General features: G+C 37.0%; 1 protein-coding gene across 1 annotated transcript in view; it reads right to left on the reverse strand.

Moving 5' to 3' along the window:
- The window catches only part of LOC140145346 (medium-chain acyl-CoA ligase ACSF2, mitochondrial-like), a 60,963-nt gene that overhangs the window by 19,014 nt on the left and 16,528 nt on the right, over positions 1-25,421 (reverse strand). The window contains exons 5-13 of the mRNA XM_072167097.1: positions 23,689-23,736; positions 20,180-20,297; positions 15,047-15,133; positions 13,007-13,165; positions 8,516-8,661; positions 6,595-6,686; positions 5,014-5,084; positions 1,697-1,783; positions 145-293 (exon numbers count right to left, since the gene is read on the reverse strand). Of these exons, the coding sequence (XP_072023198.1) occupies positions 145-293; positions 1,697-1,783; positions 5,014-5,084; positions 6,595-6,686; positions 8,516-8,661; positions 13,007-13,165; positions 15,047-15,133; positions 20,180-20,297; positions 23,689-23,736 (957 nt within the window). The remainder of the gene's footprint in view (positions 1-144; positions 294-1,696; positions 1,784-5,013; positions 5,085-6,594; positions 6,687-8,515; positions 8,662-13,006; positions 13,166-15,046; positions 15,134-20,179; positions 20,298-23,688; positions 23,737-25,421) is intronic.

Genomic DNA, 25,421 nt, shown 5'->3' on the forward strand with positions numbered 1-25,421 from the left:
AGGGGATGTATCTGACAGTAAAAGCCAACATTTTATGGCAAAGAAATACTAATCTATTTTGTATGAAAATATTATAATATGGTTTTAAGAGTGTAAGAGCTCAAAAACGGACGTTAATATTATATCGTATGCTATTCATCTTACCCTGTGTGGTACCATCCATTCGGTTTCTTGGCTGCTTTTGTCTTCTCTTCTTCTCCCCAGTAATATAGAAATAAAGACCGAACTCTAAAGCAGATTTCTCCAATCTCATTGATTGGTAGGATCTGGCCATCATCACCAATAATCTTCACCTGTTTATGGTATGGTTATGATTATTTAGGCCTATTTTTAATGTTTTTTATATTTATTTTTTACCGAGAAACTTTTAATTTCTACTTATAATGAACTATATTATGTTCATATGATCTCTGTATGTATGTATCGGGTGATACTTGTACTGAGGTGATCGACAAAATTAACACCAGTAAAACCTATATTCGAAATTAAACTTTTGGGGTCTCCCCGTCAGTCCGAACCGCATTTTAGGGTTAGGGAATTTATTTATGGTTATAGGGTTAGGGTTAGGGTTAGGGTTAGGGTTAGGTTTAGGTTTAGAGTTAGGGTTAGCGTTAGGTAAGCTGACTAGCGGTGGTTTGGACTGACGGGGTTTCGGACTGACGCGTCATGCGGGGTGTCAAACTTTTGCCTATATAATTAAAAACAAAATAGAACATATTATACAGGTCGAGACTAAGAATCGAACATGAAGAGTCAAACCTATTATAAAACGAGTTTCAATACAACTTTAGACCATCCAGAGATGGGCTGAAAGGAACGAGATTTAAATCAACGGAATTGAGTGCTATTAGTGGCCCATCTGCACAGTATTTTTATGGGACCTGGGAGCACATCAGACAAACCAAATTGCATTATGAATACGAATAATGTCCTTTTGATACAGTGGCGTAGATAGGGGTGGGCAGGGCGACTCGCCCACCCTGGAAAAATACATTATTTTACATGGTAAAATTTTCAAATAAAAACGTTACAAATGTATGCAAGGAGTCTTCTCCTCACGGTATAAAAATGACCAAAATCCGTGAGCTTCAGGGGGCTTCGCCCCCTGGACCCCCACAGGGCCCTATTGCGGGCCCCTGGACCTCACGCCAGTAAAGGCTCTGTTCGCTACGCTCGCTCACTTAGATCTATTTCTTATTCAACTTCGGGGGAAATTTTTGCCAATTTTTGGAGCCTTGCCCACCCTGGTAGAGAGGGCTGACTACGCCCCTGTTTTGATATCAAATAATTTAGATTTTTTGAGATTCGCGATGTAATACAAACTTTTGACATTCACCGGTTTGCAAATATTAGGGCCTAAGTTTGTATTTTATCGCGAAAAAGGGAAAGAAGAGAAAAAAATAATCAGAACATGATGTCCCACAAAAAATACTATGCAAAGGTGTATGACCGAGGCCTTAGGGATTGAATCAAAACTCGACCGGCGGTTGACCGCCGGTTCCGTCCGGTTGCTTTTGTTCTAACAATTTGAACCGGACGGAACCGGACGGAACCGGCAGTCAACCGCCGGTTGAGTTTTTATTTCATCAAATAAATGATTGTGAAAATAATAAACAAACATACAAGTCCTCCGACAAACAAACAAACAAACAAACGGACGGACGAACAAATAACGCGGATGTCTTTAATTGTTTACCTCCGAACCAGGCTCAGGAACGTATCCAGAGTTATGATCTTCGTACGATTGCATCGCTGAAAAACCCTCTGTACCACCGTACGCTAGCTACACGCACGTCAACAAAAATATAAAAACAAGTGAAAAAGTGTTAGAGTTAATGATACACGATAGGCCTACCCTTTATCATGTTTATTGTGTTCTTTTTGCTGTTCTTTTTGAAAAGGTGAGAATACCTTTTATATATGGATATTTTCTGTTGATTATATGTGGACTCTTTAATACCGGTCAATTTGTAGTGGGGTCTTTGGGTATGTTTAGAAAATTTTCACTCAGTAAAGTGCACCCTGTGTATTTGTCCTTATTAAAAATCAGGACCTATTAAAATACACGAATCTGGTTAACAACAGCAAGTCAGTCGGTCATAGGGGAGAGCGGGGAGTGTTCGCCCTATAGGGGAGGTTCGCCCACCGTGCGATTCTCAGCACTGCGGCCATCGGGGGATTTGGTGATGGCAAAATTAGGTGACATAGGTCATTATAAACTTCTCATATTAGCTACACGACATATAAGGACGCGTTCATCGAACTGCAGCCAAAAGAAAAAAAATACACCAAAATGTATTTTTTTCTTGCATTGTCATTGATACATAAATACAGATGATTTTAATGTAAATCTGCATTGGGAACATATGGGATTTGTCAAAGATTTAATGCAGTTATAAACTCCTTATTCGATTTGTATTTTGCATACCCTGAAGAAAATACAAAAATGTGCACAAGGGGCACGTTCGGCTTTTTGAGTACGGGGCATGTTAGCCCTATATCTTCCCCGGGCGGATTTACCCCAAACTGGAGGGCGGACCTGCCCCATCAGCGTATTATGCAAAATATTGATAACTATACCATTAAACAAGGTACAACTACTGAAAAGCATGTTTTTTAAAGTTATGTGGTATCAGTATTACTCATACCACCGTTTATGTCCTAATCCACAACCCCCCCCGAAGTTGTAAACATGATACGCTTAAGCTCACTTTGGACCCCTACATTTTACCCTGACCCGACCCCTGCAACAAATTTAGTGACTCTCCAGAAGAGAATGAATGCCCTGTATACTCTTGCTAAATGTTTGCATTGAATATGTTACTGTTATGCAATGTTTAAACCTTTTTTGTGATAAGGGTGAACTTACCCCACCATATGGGCGAACCTGCCCCAATATGGGGCAAGTTCGCCACTTTGCAAAACTTTTTGCTCTATCCTGTTGCTATTGTAAGGCCTATAGTTTTGGGATTGTGGCCGTATATAACTAAGACATTGGGCTTTTACATGGGCTAATCAGGTCATCCTTAACCTTAAAATTGACATCGCTAGGCTGGTCAGAAAAAATAGGGCGAAGACTCCCCGCTCTCCCCTACTGAGATGTACCCAGGCCCTGCAGTGTCCCAAATTATGTACACATAGGCCTACGTGTAGAATTCAGTGGTATCCTGATTAGAAAGCCACGCATTGATTGCAGCAATTATTAATAGGCCAATCAAATTAAGAAAAATAAGGGGTTAAGGGCTGGGGTATGAACGTTTGGACAGTATTTATTGTGGGACATTAGAGTACATCAGACATATCGAATTGCATTCTGAATACGAAGAATGTCATTCTGATATCAAATAATTTTGATATTTTGAAATTCGCAATTTAATACACATTTTATGGCAAATCATTAAAAATTTATATTTTTGATATTTAACAGTACTTGAAGTAAACTTTATAAATCTGATGATTTATACTTAAAGTGTATGTAGGTGGGATGAACAGCCGACGATCAATTGAAAATTTTGACCTTTCGTATTGAAGATATGGATTTTTTTCCCAAAACACCAAAAAAAATTAGGTCTTTTTGGGAAAAAATCCATATCTTCAATATGAAAGGTCAAAATTTTCAATTGACCGTCGGCTTTTCCTCCCTGCTACATACACTTTAAGAATATGTCATTAGATTTATATAATTTACTTCGAGGACTGTTATATATCAAAATTTGAAAAATATCAAATTTTTATAATTTGTCATAAAATTTGTATTATGTTGTGATTTTCAAAAAATGAAAATTATTTGATATCAGAAAGACACGCTTCGTATTCAGAATGCAATTCGATAGGTCTGAGGTGCTCTCATGTCCCACAAAAAATACTGTCGAAACGCAATAAACGCTCATTTTAGATCCCTTAACCCACCACTAAATGTAACAGAATCCATTTAATCATCATTTCAGAAAAGTATATTTAATAATAGGCCTACATCAAAAGTCCTCAAAAATCCAAGAAGTGGAACAGTGCCTAATTTGCATAAATCCAAAATGGCCGATTATGCAGGGGTGAAATTTCAAAGTTGGTCAAATCTTGTAAACAACCATACCAATGTTTTATCACAAGGATTCAGAAAGATTATAGTTTATCCAGTCTCCGACATATAGTTCTGAGATATAGGCAAAAGGTCAAAGGTCAGATATTGGGGCCCACAGGCATTTACAATAAATATGCTCGCTCCAATTTTTATCCAACTGTTCTCAAATTGTTCCTTTGGCAAAAATAAATCAGAATGAAAAAAAAAATTCCATTGTTTTGGATGTTTTGTTGCATCATAGACCGTGAAGACATGGACGGTCATCTGCAGCATATCCTTTGAAGCTATGATCGTCTCGCCTGTAGACAAGTCTTCAAACCCAAGGAGGATAAATATAAAGGAGAAGAAATAGATTACGTAATGCTTTGTTCCTTTGATGCCGATTAGAAATTGCGACAGGCTATTCATAAAAGTGGTACCATTGTTTCAAACAAAGGGGTTCCGCCATTAAATTGGTCACTGATCCGGCATCATATTAACCAACGCTCTGCAGGGTCAATGTTTTCTATTGTTTCCGATTAGAGCGCTGACATATTGGAAAATGTTGCCAATCAATATTCATGAGAGTGTACATTCAACGTCCAGTTTTCGAATTTGGGTGACTTGTGCTTGGCAGATGCGAAATACATCTGACTGGGCTCATTAATTACGTAACGCACAACGTCATTGATGTCATCGAATGACTGCTTACTGCTTAGTGCTGTTGTGTACGTACATGGTCTCAGCATAATGCGAAATCTCTATAGAATTTCGATCCAGACGACCGTCCATCTCTTCACGGTCTATGGTTACATAGGTAACATCACAAAATAGGTCAAGATACGGCTCAATGGAATTTGATCTTCTTTACCATTTTACCAAGGTAACAAACCACCTGCTCCGTAAGCATTTGAACATCTTTTATCATTTATTTGTGCGAATTAACAATAACATACCAATAAATGTTTAGCGATCTTTGTGGCTCTTTGGCATAATGAATGAGGAACGATGCTTCCAGTTGCTATACCTGTATAAATGAAAGGTATCGAAATATTTATTAAGAAAGACAGTTCGATGTGTCTAAACGAGGATTAGTAGGCGCGGAAGCAGAATTCCGGTACCTCAGGGCAGCATGGGGAAGGTTCCCAACGGAGAACATGTTGCAAATAATTATTACGGTATGAAACAATCATTTCCCACCTCTAATATAAGTTGTGACCTACTAGTGATTAGACCTATACTACCAGCAGCTGTTTAATAGCTCCCTCTCCTTTCTCACTCATATTTCTAACTCACCTTCTCCCCTTGCCCTCCCGGGGGGTGGGGGCACTCCAACTTTGGAGTTGACGCGTATGTATGGCTGTTAAGACCCCCTTTTTCAGCGACGCTGTCACCCAGAGATCCCATTTTACGAACACATGTTCTGTCACCCGAAGACCCCCTATTTTTGCATTTGATCTGTCACCCAAAGACCCTTACAAGTTCAATTTTAATTTTAAAGCAACTTTCATTTATCAGTTAATATCACTGATTTTGTCACTTATTTAGAAAAAACAAATAAATTTGAAGCCATTTAGAACTAGAAATTCTATTTTCAAGGTTTCTGTGACGCTGTTTCGGCTCTCACCCAAAGTTTCCGTTTAAAAAAAGGTCATGTTCTCACCCAATGACCCCATATTTTTTACATTTTGCTCTCACCGAATGCCAAAAATCATGTTCTCACCCAATGACCCCATATTTTTTTACATTTTGCTCTCACCGAATGCCCCTTAGTGCGAAAGTGCCAGCCCTACACCTATATCCATTTCAAATTGAAGTGCCCCCCCCCCCTTCCCTCCCTCTCCTCTATCTCTCGCTCTTTCTTTCTCTTACCACGTCTATTTACGTGCATATACATTAACTATACACATTAACATGTTAATAAGATTCAATATTCCACTGTTGGGTTCAATGATTAACAACAGTGGTGACAGCACAACTGAAATTAAGAAGACTGACTATTGCAAGGACAACTGTGCAGGGCATGTCAAGCATAATAGCAGAGGCCTATCCATTGACCTCAAGGTACGCCTACTTCGTGCAACTGTGTTTTCCATTGCCACTTACGGATGCGAGTGTTGGGCTATGACCAAGAATGATAGGAAAAGAGTAGATGCTTTTGAGATGTGGTGTTACAGGAGGCTTCTACAAGTGACATGGAAAGACAGTAGAACAAATTCCTGGATACTCGACAAGATTGGTACAAGTCTAACCATCAGAAGTAGCATAATGGAGAGAAAGCTGAAGTACTTTGGCCATATTGTCAGGAAACATGGAGATGTAGAAAAACATATTTTGCAAGGGGCTATGGAAGGCCGACGAGGAAGAGGACGCCCACCAATATCTTGGACTAATGACGTGAAGCTGGTTTCTAACCAAGGAATGCAAGGTGCAACGCACTTGACATCAGATCGAGTGAGATGGCGTACTCTTGTGAAGACCACGGCAGTGTTACACAGCGCCACCTGACACAGAGAGAGAGAAGATTCAATACTTACAAGCTTGCAAAGATGAAAAATCATAGTCAGCTAAGTTTGGCAAACTTAAAATGTCGTTCAAATGGTGAATGTACAGCGAGGACCCGGTAACTCTAAAAACATGATAAAGAAAAAACAAATATCACTGCGATTTATTTGCATTGCAATGCCGTTTTTGCCATCATGTCGCTGCCCGCGCTCGGCAAATCGAATGGACTCCTCCAACAGCCTTTGGTTTTCGTGGGCTTCACGGGTTGGGCCAAAAAAAAACAAGTTTGTTTCCAGTATTCGTACGCATTGGTTTCTGGTGGCCGTTTTTCGCGCGTTGCTTTTTTTTTCTTTCTTTTTTTAATAGGCCTATTTGTGTTCAAAATTCATTAAAAACTAGAAAAAAGAAAAAGGAAAAAAAAATTTGAAATTAGAAATAATTTACGATCAGCAGTGGCGTAGCTGGTATTTTTGCCGGGGGTAGAGATTATTTAAAGCTTAATTAAATCTTTGTCCGGAAGACCATGCAGGATGCTGTTACAATTGTAAGCGTGAACAAGCTTTTCGGTATCAAGGTAACGGCGTAACGGCGATTCTATGAATGGCAAAAGAGGCGTTCCTGCAGATGTTGTTGACATGACCACTCATGGCGAGACTGCTGTCCAAAATGACACTAAAACCGACATGCATGTCACCTCTCCGTTTTCCAAGAGTATCCAACGTTGACAATTTCCTCAGATGGGGTGATTGAAGAAGTTCTAATTGTAATGTCAACGATAGATACTCTTGGAAAACGGAGAGGTGACATGCAAGTCGGTTTAGCGTCATTTAACATAAGCTAGTTAGCAGTCATCCAATTACGTATGCCCTCAATGCACTTCTCGAGCGCGATTACTGAGATGGTTTTATAATGAATGACATAGAGTTGTGCATCGTCGGCAGACGGGGCCTTGAGGCACTCCGCAATCAAGGCGCGTTGGGTAAGATACTTCACTGTCGATGATTACAGACTGATAACGGTTCTTCAAATACGTTTCAAACCACCAGTAAGCCGTTCCAGGTTAAATAGCACTAATAGACCTGGGCGATACATTGAAATAACTAGTAACTATTTGTTTTCATGGCATCTGAAAAGACTGCATTAAAATCGCTGAAATTGATCAAGTTATATAGCCAAAAAAGTATTTTTTAGGGTTTGATGCTTCAAAATGGTACGTTTTCTCTCATTATATGACATTTTTGTTGTAATAGTACCAAAATTCATACGCACGGCTGCGTTTTTTTGTAAATATTCGCCCTACCATACTGTAACTTTCAGCTTCGAGGGCGCACTGTCATTTTAAGGTGTTTACGGTTCAGTGCGTTAAAACAAGAAAAGTCTCAGGTCAATCTATGTTGAATTTTTGATCATTTGGCATCTAAATCATATAGTTTCACCTGATATTAGTGACATTTAACTGTGGGAGTTCTGAATATGAGAAAATTCCACCCGAAATTAGCCATTTTCCCATTGAAACCCGTGTAATACATAATTAGTGGTATTTAACCTCCAGTGGCACCATCTCACTGAGTCTTGTAAGCAGGATGTTGCGGTCAACTGTGTCAACCGCCTTGGATGTATCTAATCATACAAGAACAGCCTCACCATGATCAATAGCGCGAAATAAGTCATTTTTCAACACTGTTTTTAAACTGCTAGTATGCAGATTGGTTCTTTATAACATTTAAATTTCGGGCTATAAAGGTGATGAATTTTGTGGGTTTATTTGTTGTTGTTGTTTTTTGTTTTAGTTTTGGTTTTGTTTTTTGTATGTGTTTTTGTTTTTCTATTCTTTTTTTTTTTTTTTTTTTTTTGCCTTATAGGACCGGTTACTGGTATGTGGTCTTTGTCACTCGGCTTTTGCCCGCTATGTAAAAAGCTTCTCTTTATGTTTAAGAATAACTATCACCTCACCTTTCATCCTGTATAACATTTGCCAATAGATGTACGTCGTAAGTCGGACTCACAAAGATAGTAGTATTTCCTATAACCATGGACATTGCTGCTCCAACCTGTGCAGTTAAACCTCCTAGCGTCGTGATAATGGCATACCTGCGTGACTGAGTATACAGATATGCAAATATGGTCACTTCAGTGCATAGCCAGAGAGTTGGGGTATTCACCTACTTACACTCCCCCCCCCCAGTGGGATGCTGTCCTCCAAGATGTTGGAATATTGGGACTCTTTATACTTTTTAGTCCATTTTTGCCCGTTAATGTTTCCGGAAAGGGGTTTACCGTCCTAATATTCCTCTGCTCATCTGCTGTGCTACAATATCGGTACATACGGGTACATTCAATGTCATTTAGGCCTTCTGGTAAAAACTTTCCTTAACATCGGGTTATGATACAATTACCATTTTCCACATGAAGACCTGAGCGCAAGAAGACCGTAAGTCCACTTGGCCCCTCAACATGTATACACTAAAGTTGCGTATAGTTTCGGTAATGTTTTATACATGTTCAGGGGCCAAAACAAATCTTTCACAACCTTTCATGATGTTTTCACCCTGGAACATGTATTAAACATTATAAAACTCTAAGAAACTATACGTAACTTTAGTTTATACATGTTGAGGGGCCAAGTGGACTTACGGTCTTTTTGCGCTCAGGTCTTCACATACACCTCCCAGCTTGCAAGAATATTGAATAAGTGTTATTACATTGGAGAAATGTAGTTTTCAAGCTTGACATATTACCCCATTTACATCGGGCGAAAGTCGTAATCGAATTGACTAAAGTCGTAATCGACTTAATTCGTATCATAAGTGTAAACAGGTACAGTCGTAATTAAGCGTAATTCAAAAGTCGTAATTCCAATGATGACTTATATCATCATTCATTTGAAGTGAATTCGAATAAGTCGTCATTAATTACGACTTTTCGCTAATGTAAACGAACAAGTTGTTGAATTCGTATTTACCTGCCGTAACCATTGGTAACAAACGAATTCGATATTCGTGAATGTGAATTTGGAATCGAATTCAGCCGATGTAGTGTAAACACCCACCAAACGAATTAATCTGCTGTCGTAATTCAAAATACAGCTTAAGGGAAGGGGTATGAACGTTTGGACAGTATTTATTGTGGGACATTAGAGCACATCAGACATATCGAATTGCATTCTAAATACGAAGAATGTCCTTCTGATATCAAGTAAGTTTGACTTTTTGAAATTCGCAATGTAATACACATTTTATGGCAAATCATTAAAAATTGATATTTTTGATATTTAACAGTACTTTAAGGGATCTAAAATGAGCGTTTATTGCGTTTCGACAGTATTTTTTGTGGGACATGAGAGCACCTCAGACCTATCGAATTGCATTCTGAATACGAAGCATGTCTTTCTGATATCAAATAATTTTCATTTTTTGAAAATCACAATATAATACAAATTTTATGACAAATTATAAAAATTTGATATTTTTCGAACTTTTGATATATAACAGTCCTCGAAGTAAACCATATACATCTAATGATATATTCTTAAAGTGTATGTAGCAGGGAGGAAAAGCCGACGGTCAATTGAAAATTTTGACCTTTCATATTGAAGATATGGATTTTTTTTCCCTAAAAGACCTAATTTTTTTTGGTGTTTTGGGAAAAAAAATCCATATCTTCAATACGAAAGGTCAAATTTTTCAATTGATCGTCGGCTTTTCATCCCACCTACATACACTTTAAGTATAAATCATCAGATATATAAAGTTTACTTCAAGTACTGTTAAATATCAAAAATATCAATTTTTAATGATTTGCCATAAAATGTGTATTAAATTGCGAATTTCAAAAAATCAAAATTATTTGATAACAGAATGACATTCTTCGTATTCAGAATGCAATTCGATATGTCTGATGTGCTCTAATGTCCCAAAATAAATACTGTCCAAACGTTCATACCCCAGCCCTTAAGTAAACTTTATAAATCTGATGATTTACTTAAAGTGTATGTAGGTGGGATGAAAAGCCGACGATCAATTGAAAATTTTGACCTTTCGTATTGAAGATATGGATTTTTTTTCCCAAAACACCAAAAAAAATAGGTCTTTTGGGTCCATATATAAGAAAAACTTAATGTAGTACATGCATATGATTCTGAATTGCAAAGTATTGGTTATAACACTTTCGGGATTTTTTCTATTGTCTTTATTGTGTTTAATACACGCCTGCATTTGTGATGCTTGCGTCGGGAAATAACAGAATATTCTATGAGCATGGTTAGAACCAAAGGTCTGTAGTGAAATCTGTCTTTTTATCTAGTGTTTAGAGAATGCAATCAACCGTTGCTAACAAAAGAATTTTGATTCTGGATTCTTGTCTGAGTACTTAATGGCATTCGGTCATTTCAAATATTGAGTTTTAGTTTTGGTTTTGGTCACGTGGTTTCCTATTATCCTGCCTAGGCTCTTGAGTGACGTCTTTATCTATATCTTTGTATGTACCCTTTGTTAGAAACTTAAAATTTGTAGCAAGCCGTTTCGGTTTCTAATTCAGTTTGTTATGTAATCGGAAATCGGGTTTGAAGTTAGTTTATACAAAAGAATACAGTGCAGTATTCACGAGCAGAGAAGTCGCGCAAGTCAATATACATTTGAAAGCGTGATTTGGTTTTAGAAATAGCCAAGGCTAATTTGACTGTGAAAAAATATAGACCATCCATTGAAAATATTTCCACCGATATGACAAAAGACTACCCTGAGAATAGACACTTGAGTGATATATACACTATCATACACCTCTCTATGTATATCGTGCGCATACGATCGATATGATAATAGAAAGCTATATGACTACCAATATCTAGGCAGGTTTAAAATGACTTACTTATTACACCAGATATCATAAAATGAGAAAAGAGAGAGGGGAAAGAGAGTATGTGGTGTGGGGAGGTAAGGGGAGGGAGAAAGAGAAACAGCTGGGAGAGAGCATTGGAAGTGGAAAGGGGAGGGGGAGGAGAGCTCGAGATCGAGGAGATATCGAATGTAGGCGAGGAGGAAGGAGACACTTACGGAAGAGGAGGTTATAGGCCTATAGGTGGGGAGAGGGGAGCCTAGGTAAGAGGTACGGGTTGTGCTTACCGGGGACAATAAACTAATTCATATTCAAATCATCTCCATCATCATGCATCATTTATATTTCATATAAACAAAGCTCCCCTCCCCCGTCAATATAAGCGCATGATTTCTAGGCCTAGAACTCGGAGTGTAATTGACGGTGACATGAAAGTACGCCACCTATGACAGATTTATCTCGCAAAGAGCATCAACTACCGCCCGCATTGATAGATATCCGATAATAATGTTAGCACAATAGGGCATTATATACTTATGGTAATATACCCTATACTGTGTCCTCCCAGCATAATAGTGTTATGATTGCAGACCAGATCTGCTCTACTTTTTAATCACTTGATTTTTTGTTCCTGAACAAAAGAGAAACCAAAACGTATAATTTGAAATGAGGGATTGTACCATTGTGACTACTGCGGATGCAGTTGCATACCATAATTCTCCAGTGATGTAATACCGTAAAACCTCGTCTACAAGCATATACCCAGCAAACACAAAACGTTTTCGACATCATTCGAAAAACGAAAACGTTTAAATGTCGGGTTATTTAAATGGTACGTTCATGGTATAAAACGTTTTCATAACATTAAATAACATTTGTTGGTAATTTACTGCACAGCAAACACAAATGTTTTAGAGAAAACATTTAAATGTCGGGTTATATAAAGGTTATATAAAAAAAATGTTTGCCTAAAATATTTACAATTAACGTTTTTAAAATGTTTTCACGACCTTTATATAACCCGACATTTAAATGTTATAAAAACGTTTTGTAAAAAAACATTTTAAGAACATTTCTGTGTTTGCTGGGTACAAATGACTTAAAATAATGTTATTTAAGTGTTGACAAAATATTTGGCCAAAAATGTTTGCAAAAATAGTTTACAATGACATTTCAAAAACATTTTAAAAATATTGTTGTAATGTGTTTTCATACAAAACGTTTTGTATATTGTAGCCTACATATTTATAGTATATTGTATATTTTATTATAAATCACATAGCAGCCAACGGCTGAATTGCATGACATTTACATTTAAAATAGCATTAAGAAAAATACATACATTTATAGTTAAAACACTCAAACATTAAAAATATACAAATAAATAAGAACACATTATAATTGCACTTGACTGGATTTGGAACAATATAAAAAAAATGAATGACTGGTAAGAAAAACAAACTACATTGCTTTAAGGATGTTGGTGAGAAATGGTAGGGGACTGTTTTGAAATCTGTTGGTCCTACGTCTAAAAGAGTCAAATTTTGGTTGTCTTCTGAGAGTCATGTGGGAGTGATACTTACTAGGTGGAAACCAAGGTGAGAAACTCACAGACGTGCTTGCTTTCAGGGCAAATTCCTTGCAGATGTTTTGTCTCCTCTCAGACAACGAATGAAGTTCAAGGGTAGCTAAGGAATCTGCATAGGTAGTATACTTTCTACCAAGGATGTATTTGCAAACACGTCTCTGAATTTTCTCAAGCTGGGCCACCTGATAATGAGTAAGACCAGAATGTCAAAGTGGGGCGGCATACTCTAAAACAGGGCGGATGTACCCCTTGTACACCAATAACAACTCCTCGGGTGAGAGAGATGCTTCCTTCAGTTTACGGAGCATGAAGAGTTTACGATTGGCCTTCGCATACATTGAATCAACTTTTAAAAACGATTTATCAATCAATCACGTTTAAAACGATTTCATGACCTTTATATAACCCGACATTTTAATGTTATTAAAACGTTTTTATCTAAACCAAAACCCAAAATATAACTTATTTAAAACGTTTTAAAAACGTTTTTGTGTTTGCTGGGTGTATACAGTTTTTGATGAAAGCTAAATAATATATGAAACAAGCGTGAATATGCCAATACAATAGATTGGTCTTACAATAATACTTGTTTGTATATGCTTGGATCTGTAATTTATTTGCTCAAACTCCATAATGGCGCCTGGATTAATTTAGCTTTCATCAGAAGCAATCTATATGCTTGTAGACGAAGTTTCACGGTAGGCCATTCACAAACTTTCATACTTCTCGGACCTAAAGATATTAAGGGATCATACACTTGAATGATGTTGTATTCATACTCGCATCTCTTATAGCCATACTCGCCTTTCGAAAATGCTCCTTGCGTGGAGTAAAATAAAACGAGTTGGGTGTGAAGCATGTAATGGTTAACATCGTTACTCGTCGGCAGATGCCAACATATTCTAAATACCATTCTGAACCAAGCAAAAGCACCTCAAATCCAACCCTTCTACCTCTTTTAGGCAAATATAGTCCAAAGGTCCCTCAAACGTACTATATATCGTTATGAATTCGGCAGAGTGACGAATCGAGCATTTTGAGCAAATTGAGTTACTGTATGCTTGTGATTATGTATCAGGCGATCTTTCATTTCCACCAAAAATTAATGATAAATCTTACTTCCCGACGTAGATATTGAAATTGTGATTTGGACGAATCGCCGTGCCTAAGTGCGATTAATGAATTTGACCAAAAGACGAATCGTATACTTAGCTCCCGGGACTTAGCTGTACAAATCAGGCCGATAAATTGTATAGTAGGCCTATAGCTGGAAACTCAGAATTTTTTATATTACATGCCATATACTGTTATTGTTGATACCAATGGGTAGCTATAGGTATCTTCTATCCAGTGATAGCAAAATAAGTACTAACATTCCCCACATGATATCGCTATGGCGTAATTATGTGAGAGCGCCGTCGCAAAATTGGGAAATCATAGAAAATTATACACAAAATATAGGCCAATATTGTTATATCTACTCTAAAATTCTTGATTTGAACCGGGGTTTTCACTAAATACTACGGGGATGACTAATTATAACTTATATACCAAGTTTAGGAGCTATAGCCTTAGGACAACCAGCAATTTTAACATAAAATCCCCAAATCAAGGATGAGTGCTATAGTTTACACGTACTTGAATGCGGATTCGTCCCCGTATACAACTCTTTGCGCAGCGGTTGGCACTTTTTGGATTTAGCATAAAGCCGAATAGCTGTAAATACCTGTTTTGATGGATATATCGATTGTTTCAGAACTTGGGAATATTGCAAATAATTAGGGTACTTTAACTTCTATAATATACATTTCAAATGAGTGCTCACGAAGGGCCGATGGAATGGTACCAATATTTTTAAACGCCGTTTACTCAGAACAGCGATTTTGCGGATTCGTCACTCTGCCGTATTCACATAGATATATAATAGATTCCAAATCACATTGGAGCGATGGGAAAAGGTTACATATTAAAAGGGCAATGGATCTCGACCATTGTCCCAAATAGAGGACGGCTGGTAATTAAGATTATTATCGATTTCTGATTCGCGTCTTAAAGAAACTTGCCTCTGATGAAAATGCCGTGGAACTTTCCATGGGCAGCATCAATGATCTGTGTGTTCGGGTCACACCTTTGGGAAATCCAGTTGAACCCTGGTGATTGAAAATAATAGTTTGCCATTTACGTGAGAAATGATCATAACATAACATACCGTAAAATGGGGTAACTTTGGGCACTTTTCAGAGTTTTTAAACCACTGCTTCCAAACAAAACCCATTACATTTCTAATTATCTCTTTTTTTAAGACATTAGGGTTCCATTCTACACCTTGAAGTTGAAAAAGATTTTTAAATAATTTTGTAAGGGTGCCCTAGGGGTTAAAAATTAGCCTGACCAAAGTTACCCCGCATTTGGGGCAACTTTGGTCAGAGTATTACATTCCATGAAGAAAAAAAAATCAAAAAAATTGGGCAAGTTGTTATTTTTTGTGACATTTGACACCTTGCAAAATTAATCAAGCACACATTTTTGTTCACAAATATCAATTTTATTTTTTCTGAAAAAATGTAAAAAATGCTCATTTTGGTCAAAAATCCTGATTTGTTCGTAAATTTCGAGGAAATTGGACATGAGCGACTATTATTTCTTCCAAATATATTTCTTAACAAATTGATACCAAATATGACCAAATACAATATTGCTGTACGAAAATATGACCATTTAAAAAAATATATTTGACCGACCAAAGTTACCCCGCTGACCGAAGTTACCCCATTTTACGGTAACATATTATAACATGACATAACATGACATAACATAACATAACATAACATAACATAACATAACATAACATAACATAACATAACATAACATAACATAACATAACATAACAACGTTTACGACGCTTAAAGGGGGGTAACCCTATCGGTTTATGATATGAATTCTCTTCAAACTTACATACAATGTCAAATAGTGTCCCCTTTATCCATCTATGTGAGAAAACGGGAACAATTTCAGCATAAATGTGAATAATTAGCATATTAGCAAGCCAATACACTGGTACGCGTGAATTGCATTCTGGTCAGGCATCCCGACCGAGCGCATGTCCCGGTGGAAACAGAAAGTGTTCGCCTTGGCACTGAAAACCGGCTCGCCCCTGTACACTTTTATACCCTCTATTCATACTGATTAATCTTAAAAAACATTACATATCACTGCGCTCAGTCATTATCATTCTTGACAAGATAGCCCATTCTGTATTTACTTCGCTTAATTATTTCTTTATTTTTAGCTATATGATGCACATTTTCACATATTTATGATTTTTCTTTGTTTTATTTTTTTTAACTAATTTTTTAAGGGGAGGTGCTCTCATAATTTTTTTTCATATTCCTCGTATCATGCTTGACAATATAGGTCATGTTTCCTTATTTATTTCGCCTCTTATGTATTTCTTTATTTTTGTTTTTTGTTTTATATCATTATAGCGCCATCTATAGTTTGACATTAGGGGCCTATTTGATGTATTTTGCGGACGAATTGGTACTGGGGTGAAGTCTTCCGAATCTATTCCAATTTCATTCTATGACTACCCAAAACTCCCGTGTCGTGTAAAATGCGAACAACTGGTAGCCTGTAAAAACCGCTGTGTTTCATGATTTCTCCGGAAATACATCGACTTGGAGCGTCAAATTTCAGGATAGTAATGAGAAAAATAGTATCTATTATGTGATACCAAAACCTCATCAACAATGAAAAAAATCGGGGGGGATGATGATATCGATCGGGTTACGGACCTAATATGAACATTGCGCTTTACAAACAAATACAAAAATAACAACAGCAAAATACATTAGAAAATATATTTTTTTAAACCCTTTTGAAAGATTAAACTGTGAGAGAAGTCCGTAGGGTAGCCGGTAACTGGTTCCATAGGGAAGGACCAGGTGAACCATCACCAATTTTCTATTACTCCTGGGGATGACAAGACGAGTAATATCCAGCTCAGAGCGAAGGCCTTTCCTAGGTGGAATGTAGCCTAAACTATGCGGGCCGCCTGATTTTGTAGGCGCTGTAGATCGTGATATTTCTAAAATAAACAAAGGTCTTCTTGGTTACTGGGGTTAATGGTAGGAAGGGTCTGGATGGTGACTGTGGTGCAATTGGTTTAGTGCAATTGAGGGTCTGGTTGGTGTGTACGTGGAGTGCTATTGGTCAGTGCTAGGGAGGGTCTGGGTGGTGATTAAGATGTTCCTTGGCAGCGGGCCCAACCGAGTGACCGATTGCCTGCTTCCTCGTCTAAAAACCGGGTACTCGGTTTGAGGGGCTGCCGATACTTCCTGACGGACCCTTCCTACCATTAACCAATTGTACCACAGTAACCATGCAGACCTTTCACGAATAACCAATCACCACCCTGACCCAGTAAAGTAATGTATATTGGGTAGACATTAATATCAAGTTATGTTGAACGAACAAATAAGCATAAATTAGTCTAGTTGTGAGTAAGCTAAAATAAATTTTCATTGTGTAATTTTTTGGCAGCAGTATAAAAATGTCGGACAATGGTTGGACTGACCATCATGTCTAAATTTAATAGCAGTAATTTTTGTGGCATATATTCTTTTAGCCATATGAAATTCAGTAGTTTTAATAGTCAACAAGGAAAATTTAAAACACTGTATACAAAAATACAAATGTCACAAATACCGGTTTGAAAAATTAATATTGCACACAATTAGTAACACACAAGTAGTTGATCAAGTATAAGTACAGGGTGAGTCAAAAAAACTGCAATAGAGCAAAGAATCAATATTTATGTAAGAACCAAGTCGAACTTCCCCAATATTTAAAGATTTTATAAATGCTACACTCAATGGCCACCTTCTGTGAAAATATGAAGTGAATCGTGACTACCGTTTAATATTTATGAGTCCTTTTGCTGCGATACCCAATTTCGTTATTTGTCCACGAGGTACCATGTATTTTGAATGAGAGCACACAGTGCACGGTAAAGACACCAGATCTGAAACGGACTTTAACTTAAATAAGGTTGTTTTTGCGTTATTTCAATTTATTTTTTTTCTGTTCAAACAAACTTTCTAACAATACTTTAAGTCCTTCATACCTCACTCGACCCCAACACCAGTTTTTTTAATCCCAATATGTCCAACTTTTTGGATATTTTGAAATTCACTTCACTTCAATTTACGCGCATTTCATTTTGACATTTGAAAAACCCGCCTACAAATTTGTATCTTTTTGATAGAGAATAAACATCTTTAAAGTAAAGGTAAAATGAAAATAACAACAAATAGTGTTTCTCTTTTCCTTACACAAGACCAAGGGCAATAACACTTTGGGTGCTCCATTTTATTTTAATGCCAATGAGGTTAAGAAAATAGCAGTTGTTCCAAATCTACTTAACACAGAGTGGGCTGACATTCAAATTTTAGATGTCTCTTGGACAAACACTAAAACCTAAAAAGTTCAACTCGGTTCTTAAATAAAAATGGATTCTTTTCTCTATTGCACTTTTTTTGACTCACCCTGTACAACAAATTATTTTCATTTGAAAATAAATTAAGTAGTAGTCTCCGTATTCGCCGTTGAAGTAATGACGTAACATGATTAACTACCATAGCAATAGGTTAAAACAATTTTATAATATATTGCCCTGCACTACAAGCAAGTTGCACTCATCACCTGTGTATGTCTGCAATCATAGATTCAATACAATACCGCTCTTTTCAAAGATACTAATATTATAGGTGCGAGTGATCAACATGATATGAGTATTCTATAGAGCTAGGATCCAGGTTTTTATCCCTGTTCTTTGACATCTATGGTTCAATGCAGAGGTATCACGTGAACGTACTAGTGCAGTGAGATACATGTAAAAATTGTTTTAACCTAATTGCTGTGGTAGTTAAAGGAAATCTGTACCATAAACTAATCAATGGCTATAATAGTTGCAGTAATAATAAAAACGACAAACAGTAAAAGTCCCAAGCTTATATGCGTACAAATAAAGGAGAAATTCTTAATTCCTTACGACGATGAACGGTCATTTTGCAATTCATGGCGGCGGCCATATTGATACCCGATGTATTTTTTATTACGCTGTAACGGTACCCCGATATTGAAACCAGCGAAATCCCTGCCACCAGCACTCGCGCTCGTGAACTTTGGTGACACGAAGCGAATACTACCAAAGTTCAGATTCAACATTCGTTCAAAAAAAAACGCGACAATTTTTACCCATAAAACTACAGAAGAACATAAAAAAATGTATTTTTAAGTAATATTTATGATCAACAATGTCTTTTGAGAACGAAAAGTAAAAATAGCACTAAAACCAAATTTCGCTGTGGGGTCGCGAATGCCATACGCTCGCCGTGGGTCTGTGTGAAAGGTTACGCTACTTCTTGTGGCAGAAGCAGCTATCATGGCGGCTTCCATGAATCGTAGAAACGTAGGATTAAAAGTGCTTTTTCTTTGTTAGGAATATTCCGAAATTCATATAGACCGTCTGGTATGTTTAATTTAGGGGTATATAACTATATTAGCCATTGATTAGTTTATGGTACAGATTTCCTTTAATCCAGTTAGGGACGCACCATTAGATTCTCAGGGGGGCATGTGAGTTTGGGTCAGGTAGAATTTTTTTTTTCGCCGCCGTATGTACATTTTTATACAAAGTTGGGTGGGAGAAATTTTTTTTTTTTACTCATCAGTGAGGCAAAAAAAATTTTTTTTTTCGTCTCACTAGTGGGCAAAGTTTTTTTTTTTCGTCTCACTAGTGGGCGAAGTTTTTTTTTTCCAAAAAACTCCCATGCCCCCCCTGGAAATCTAATGGTGCCCCCTTATATCATCACTTTTACGGCGAATATGCAATAGGCAGTAATACTGTTCCACGAATACCCATGTCTACCCATAGTAACGACTCGTTGCTATGTGTAGACATGGGTATTCGTGGAACAGTAACGACAGAGATCGTGGTACAAACAAATGAAACCCAGTGAAACCTTTGGAAATATTGCTTATTGTATAAAAGGAGTTTTTGTACTCAGAATTAGCAAGCCTAAAATAAATCCATAAATAAAACCAAACGTAATGCGACAAACGAAAAATGAATTACTAATCCCACCATCAACGCTACATCCCTTAAGGAAAAGTATGTGGTTTCTTATTCTTACCGATGTGAATATAACACTTAAAGGTTCGTCAAAATCAACTCGGCCTATAGCTTTCATCACTGTACTTCTGTCAACTTCTTTACCCATTATCATGAAATCCGTCAAAGAAATCATCCCTCTAAACATTACACACACAAAAAAGACGGATCATAATGTAGTGAAATGGCATCAATTCATCATCATATCATTCACCGACTCACAATTGTTTTTGTTTTTTTCGTAACAACGATGCCTAATAGTAATCTCTTACACAGTTATATGCGTAGGCCTAGGCCTAATATAATGAAAGCCCGAATGAAAGACAGAGATAAAAAGATTCGTTTGCATCTGACGTCAGGGCAAAGGCGCGCCGTCATTGGTTGCCGACCTCCGCAGTACTGAATTTTCTGTCTACTAGTCAGAATGTCAGACGCGAACTAATCTTTTTTTTTTATCTCTGTCTTTCATTAAAGTAATAGATTTCATCAAAATCAACTCGGTCTAACGCTTTCTTTCATCACTGTACTTCTGTCAACTTCTTTACCCATTATCATTTGTGTCTGTAATTTTTAGGTATGAAATCGTACCTAAAAATTACAGACACAAAAAAGACAGACCATAATAAAGTGAAATGACAATCAATACATCATGATATCATTCACCGATCGTTGATCGTTCACTTAACTTGCATAGTGCCCGGTCGTGATTATTTTCCCGTAACAATGATGCGTAATAGCAATCTCTATTAATTTCATATTATACGCTTTCTATATATTTCAATAGCCGCGGGCCGGTCAGTTTTAGACATGTAATTCAACTACATTTAGTCGTTGTGACCAAAACAGCGACAGTTTGAGGCGGCATAAATGCGCTGTAATGTCAAAACGCCAAGAAGAAAAAATCGCCGAACAAACATGACATAGCTATTCATTTGAGTGGAAAAAGACCTTTGTCCCTACTTCCCACCATGTACTATTCCAGGGGATACCTCCGCCGCATTCCGAATTTCGAGTGTCGCAGAACACTTCATCTCCCGGGAGGTGTAAAGATTTCTGTTCACTACATTCTGGAATACGGACATTTCGGCTGGTGCCCACATCGGAGAAAAGGAATCACGAATAATGGCGCACGATGACTAATAACTCTCGGTGCCACAAAAACAACCTTACCAGGGGGTATTGATATGGGGTCGTCAGGGGAAAAAAGTTACCAAAACCTAAATTTGTATACGTTTTATAAACCTAATGACGAAACACGCAGTGATATACTGTCGACAATCTCTTACACAAATGTTCTAAATCGCTCTGTAACTGCACTCGTCGTGTATCTAATGGTAATTAGTAACATCGATGGCCTTTACGATAATCCACATAAGCCTACATATCATGGGAAATCAGTATGCCTATTAATAACATGATTAAGACAAAATAATTGCAAAGACGATCAGATGCACACGATCTATGAGATTGATGTACTACGTCATACCTTCTGGAAGAGTGCATGATGGGAAGAAGTGAAAAGGTCTACAGTCGTCTCAGGGTATAAATAAAGGTAGGCCTACTTAATTTAATGTCCACGTGACCAGATGGGCATTACAGTGTCTAGACAGAAGTCTGGAAAAGTGACCTTTGGCACAGCGGATGGTCTTCCTGTGTATTTCAATTGGAAACGAGGGATGCATGTCGATAACTTTTTTCCGTCGGTAAAAACTGTCCAAATTTAGTTCTTGAAAACATATTTAAAAAAAGCAGAATCCCCGAATGTATAATTAATTTGCCTTATACACCCATTTTCAGCAATTTTGATGATATTTGTCTGAAACATTCCTACTTTTAGCATTGTAGCACATCTACTTATCACTTGGTGGTCTTGGTATGGCGGTGCCCATGGGTCACGTGGGCATTAAATTTAGTACCTTTTATTAAATAGCCTACCCAACAAACACAAACCGTTTTCGACATCATTCGCAAAAGGTTATAAAAGGTTGTCAGAAAACGTTTAAATGTCGGGTTATATAAAGGGTATATTAAGAGTATAAAACGTTTTCATAACCTTAAAAACATTTTTGATGATCTACTGATCAGCAAACAAAAATGTTTTACAGAAAACGTTTAAATGTCGGGTTATATAAAGGGTATAAAAACGTTTTAATAACATTCCACAAACATTCTTGAAAACATGATACAAAACATTCTAAACAGAATGTTATTTTGGGGTTGAAGAAATATTTTGCGAAAAATGTTTGCCCAAAATATTTTCAATAACGTTTTAAAAACGTTTTCATAACCTAATATATAACCCGACATTTAAATGTTATTAAAAGCTTTTGAAAAAAAAACATCTTAAGAAAATTTCTGTGTTTGCTGGGTTCAAATATTTTAACATAATGTTATTTAAGTATTGACACAATATTTGGCAAAAATGTTTGCAAAATGGTTTACAATAACATTTTTGAAAACATTTAAAAATATTGTTGTAGTGTGTTTTCATACAAAACGTTTTTAAACGTTATCATGACCTTTTACCTAAACCAAAAGCCAAAATATAACTTATTTAAAAAGTTTTTAAAACGTTTTTGTGTTTGCTGGGTATGGTGACTGTTCTATATAGCATCGGAGAACCGAAAACACAACAAATAATAGACAACGTATGATTAAAAAAGACTAGTTTGCGTATGACGTCCTGTCAACCAGACCAAAACAGTGGCGTAACTAGGGGAGGGGGGCAACGTGCTCCGGGCGCTACCACTATGGGGGCGCCAAACTCGGTCTCACTTAAAAAATATGCCGTTGCCATTCCCACACCCCCGCGTCTAAGATATTCTCGGGTGGGGGAGAGGGGTAGGAGCGCCAATTTGTTTTTTGCCTCGGGCGCTACCAACCCTAATTACGCCACTGGACCATAAACGTACTGCGCAGGTCAGCAAACAATCACGTCGCGCCTTCGCTCTTGATGTCAGACGCAAACTAGTCTCGTCAATTCGGTCTTCAATTATAGCATGCTTAGCGTTTGTAGCAACGGCAAAACATCGTATTACATATAAACCTTTGATTTAACACCCACCCGAACGCCAGGGGTGGGTGACTTTGCTGTCGGGCAAATAAGAAATCGAGGATGATAATTAGCTATAAGTTATATTCTTGTGTACATTTTGTTTTTAAATGGTATTCTGGCTTGGGCAAATGTTGGGCTAACAACATTTCTGTCGGGCTGGCAACTTTTATTAGTTACCTCTCCCGACTGACTAGTGGCCGAAAGAAGTTATAGTAAACCCCTGTAGATAGGCTTTTACGACGGGAGCTTATAAGAGTTTTAGCGGGTTCGCCATCGAACAAGTTTGCTGATGAAACCAATAACACAAAATCACTCAGAATACACTTATCGGCTAAATGGTATTTCATGTGGTTGGTCATAGAAATGATTTTGCATAGAGGATTACACTTTCCGTTATGGTCATATAGGCTCGTTTCATGTAGTCATGTGTTTTTCTAGCAGTTTATTACAAGAATGAAAAAAAAATCGTTACTCACTTGCTATGATTGGTTCCTCCGTTTATAACATACTTCAAGCTTGGTGTGCTAGATATTTAGTAAACATTAACAGGCAAAACAAAGAGATAAATAGAATATCGATTTTTATCTCATGGAAAACAGTAACCTGCTTCCCAAAAAGTAAGTCCCCAAGACATTTTGGTAAAATCCAAAAACCAATCGATCATTTCTCTTGTTTTAATATCTGGAACACAGACTGGTTAGTTATACTTCAAGCGGACATGTTTTTACTTTTTTATCTTCATTGAGAAATACAGCCAGTTATGAACTTTTTGGTCAAAAATTTTTATTTTTCTGTATACATAGCTTTGAATGCTTTTTATGCGTCAATTTGTGATTGGCAACTTGTTTACTTTAAGTTTACAGTAATTTAATCAAAAAGAAACATTAATAACTTAAGATATTGACGAATTAGGAGTTTATGTTTGGTTTGTTGTTGAAGGTGCATGTCCCATTATTGATGGTCTTTTGGACTGTCATGAAACATGGTAGATGTAATCGCGATAAATGTCATAGATTGTTGTGAAACTTTACTTGATGTTATTACAATTGAGCGCCCACAATTTAAAGTCATGTCAAGGTCATATGCATGTGGTCAATTGAGCATTTCATGAAACGTGGTGGATGTGATCACCATTAAGCGCCAAACATATTCGAGGTCATGTCAAGGTCATCTGAGGTCTGCTGTTCATTTTCCAGATTATCAACTGAATATTGAATGTCGGATTGTCAGGAAACTTGCTTGGATTAATATGCATGGAGATTTTTGTTATAGAATTCTGAATTAGATATACTTAGCACACATTTTAAGAGTAAATTTGTATTTCCTATATCCTTGGTGGTATTTACCAATAAATACCCATATGTCCCATCTGGTAATTAGTTTACACATAAAACAAATTACCAGCATATTATGGACTATCAACATGATCAAGGCAAATTATGAAACATGGTCTTCATCCGTGGCATTGTCTTTTTAAAGACATTTCTTGTTTAAACCTCATTTTGCATTTAGGTTTTTAAGCCACCTAAAGGATCTCATTTCGCATAAACGTTTTTAAGCCACCTACGGGGAACAAAGAAAATTGTATCAAAATGTCCACTATTATTGCATGTTGGCAATATCTTAAATTTGTTGGATATAATAAAAGAGTCATGCGGTAGCATGACCAGCAAATTTTAAAAAAACGACTGAAAATGAAGAATAAACAAATGCACCGCGGGACTATATTTACACGAAACAAAACGCTATTGTTCTATGATATTTTTCGCTGGGTACAAAATACATCTAAAACCATGCTAAATCTTATTTACTGTCCAAAGTGTAATATTTTAATAACTCATTAATTCAAAAAGTTACACCAATCTTAGAGTCAATCCGATTGTTTGATAATAAACAAACATTCTTGCTTCATTTCACGCGGTATTTCATAGCCAAAATTAGTGGCAAATCATAGCTAATCATACTGATATCCAGAATCTTTCGACACTGCTACAGCCATACATGGCTGTCACTGGCGCACTACTTTTTGAGATTCACTTTCAAATATACCCTAGCATTTTCCTAGATACCCTACATACAAATTCTGGATCCCATTCGCCAAAAAAAGTTTTTCACAATTCTTTTATTCTTTCCGGACCACAGCATACATTCATATTAATAAATACTCCACTTTCACACGTCATTATATCGGGACGTCCCCGTGGCGAAG

This window comes from Amphiura filiformis, unplaced genomic scaffold (genome assembly GCF_039555335.1).
Source record: "Amphiura filiformis unplaced genomic scaffold, Afil_fr2py scaffold_229, whole genome shotgun sequence".
Lineage (NCBI taxonomy): Eukaryota > Metazoa > Echinodermata > Ophiuroidea > Amphilepidida > Amphiuridae > Amphiura > Amphiura filiformis.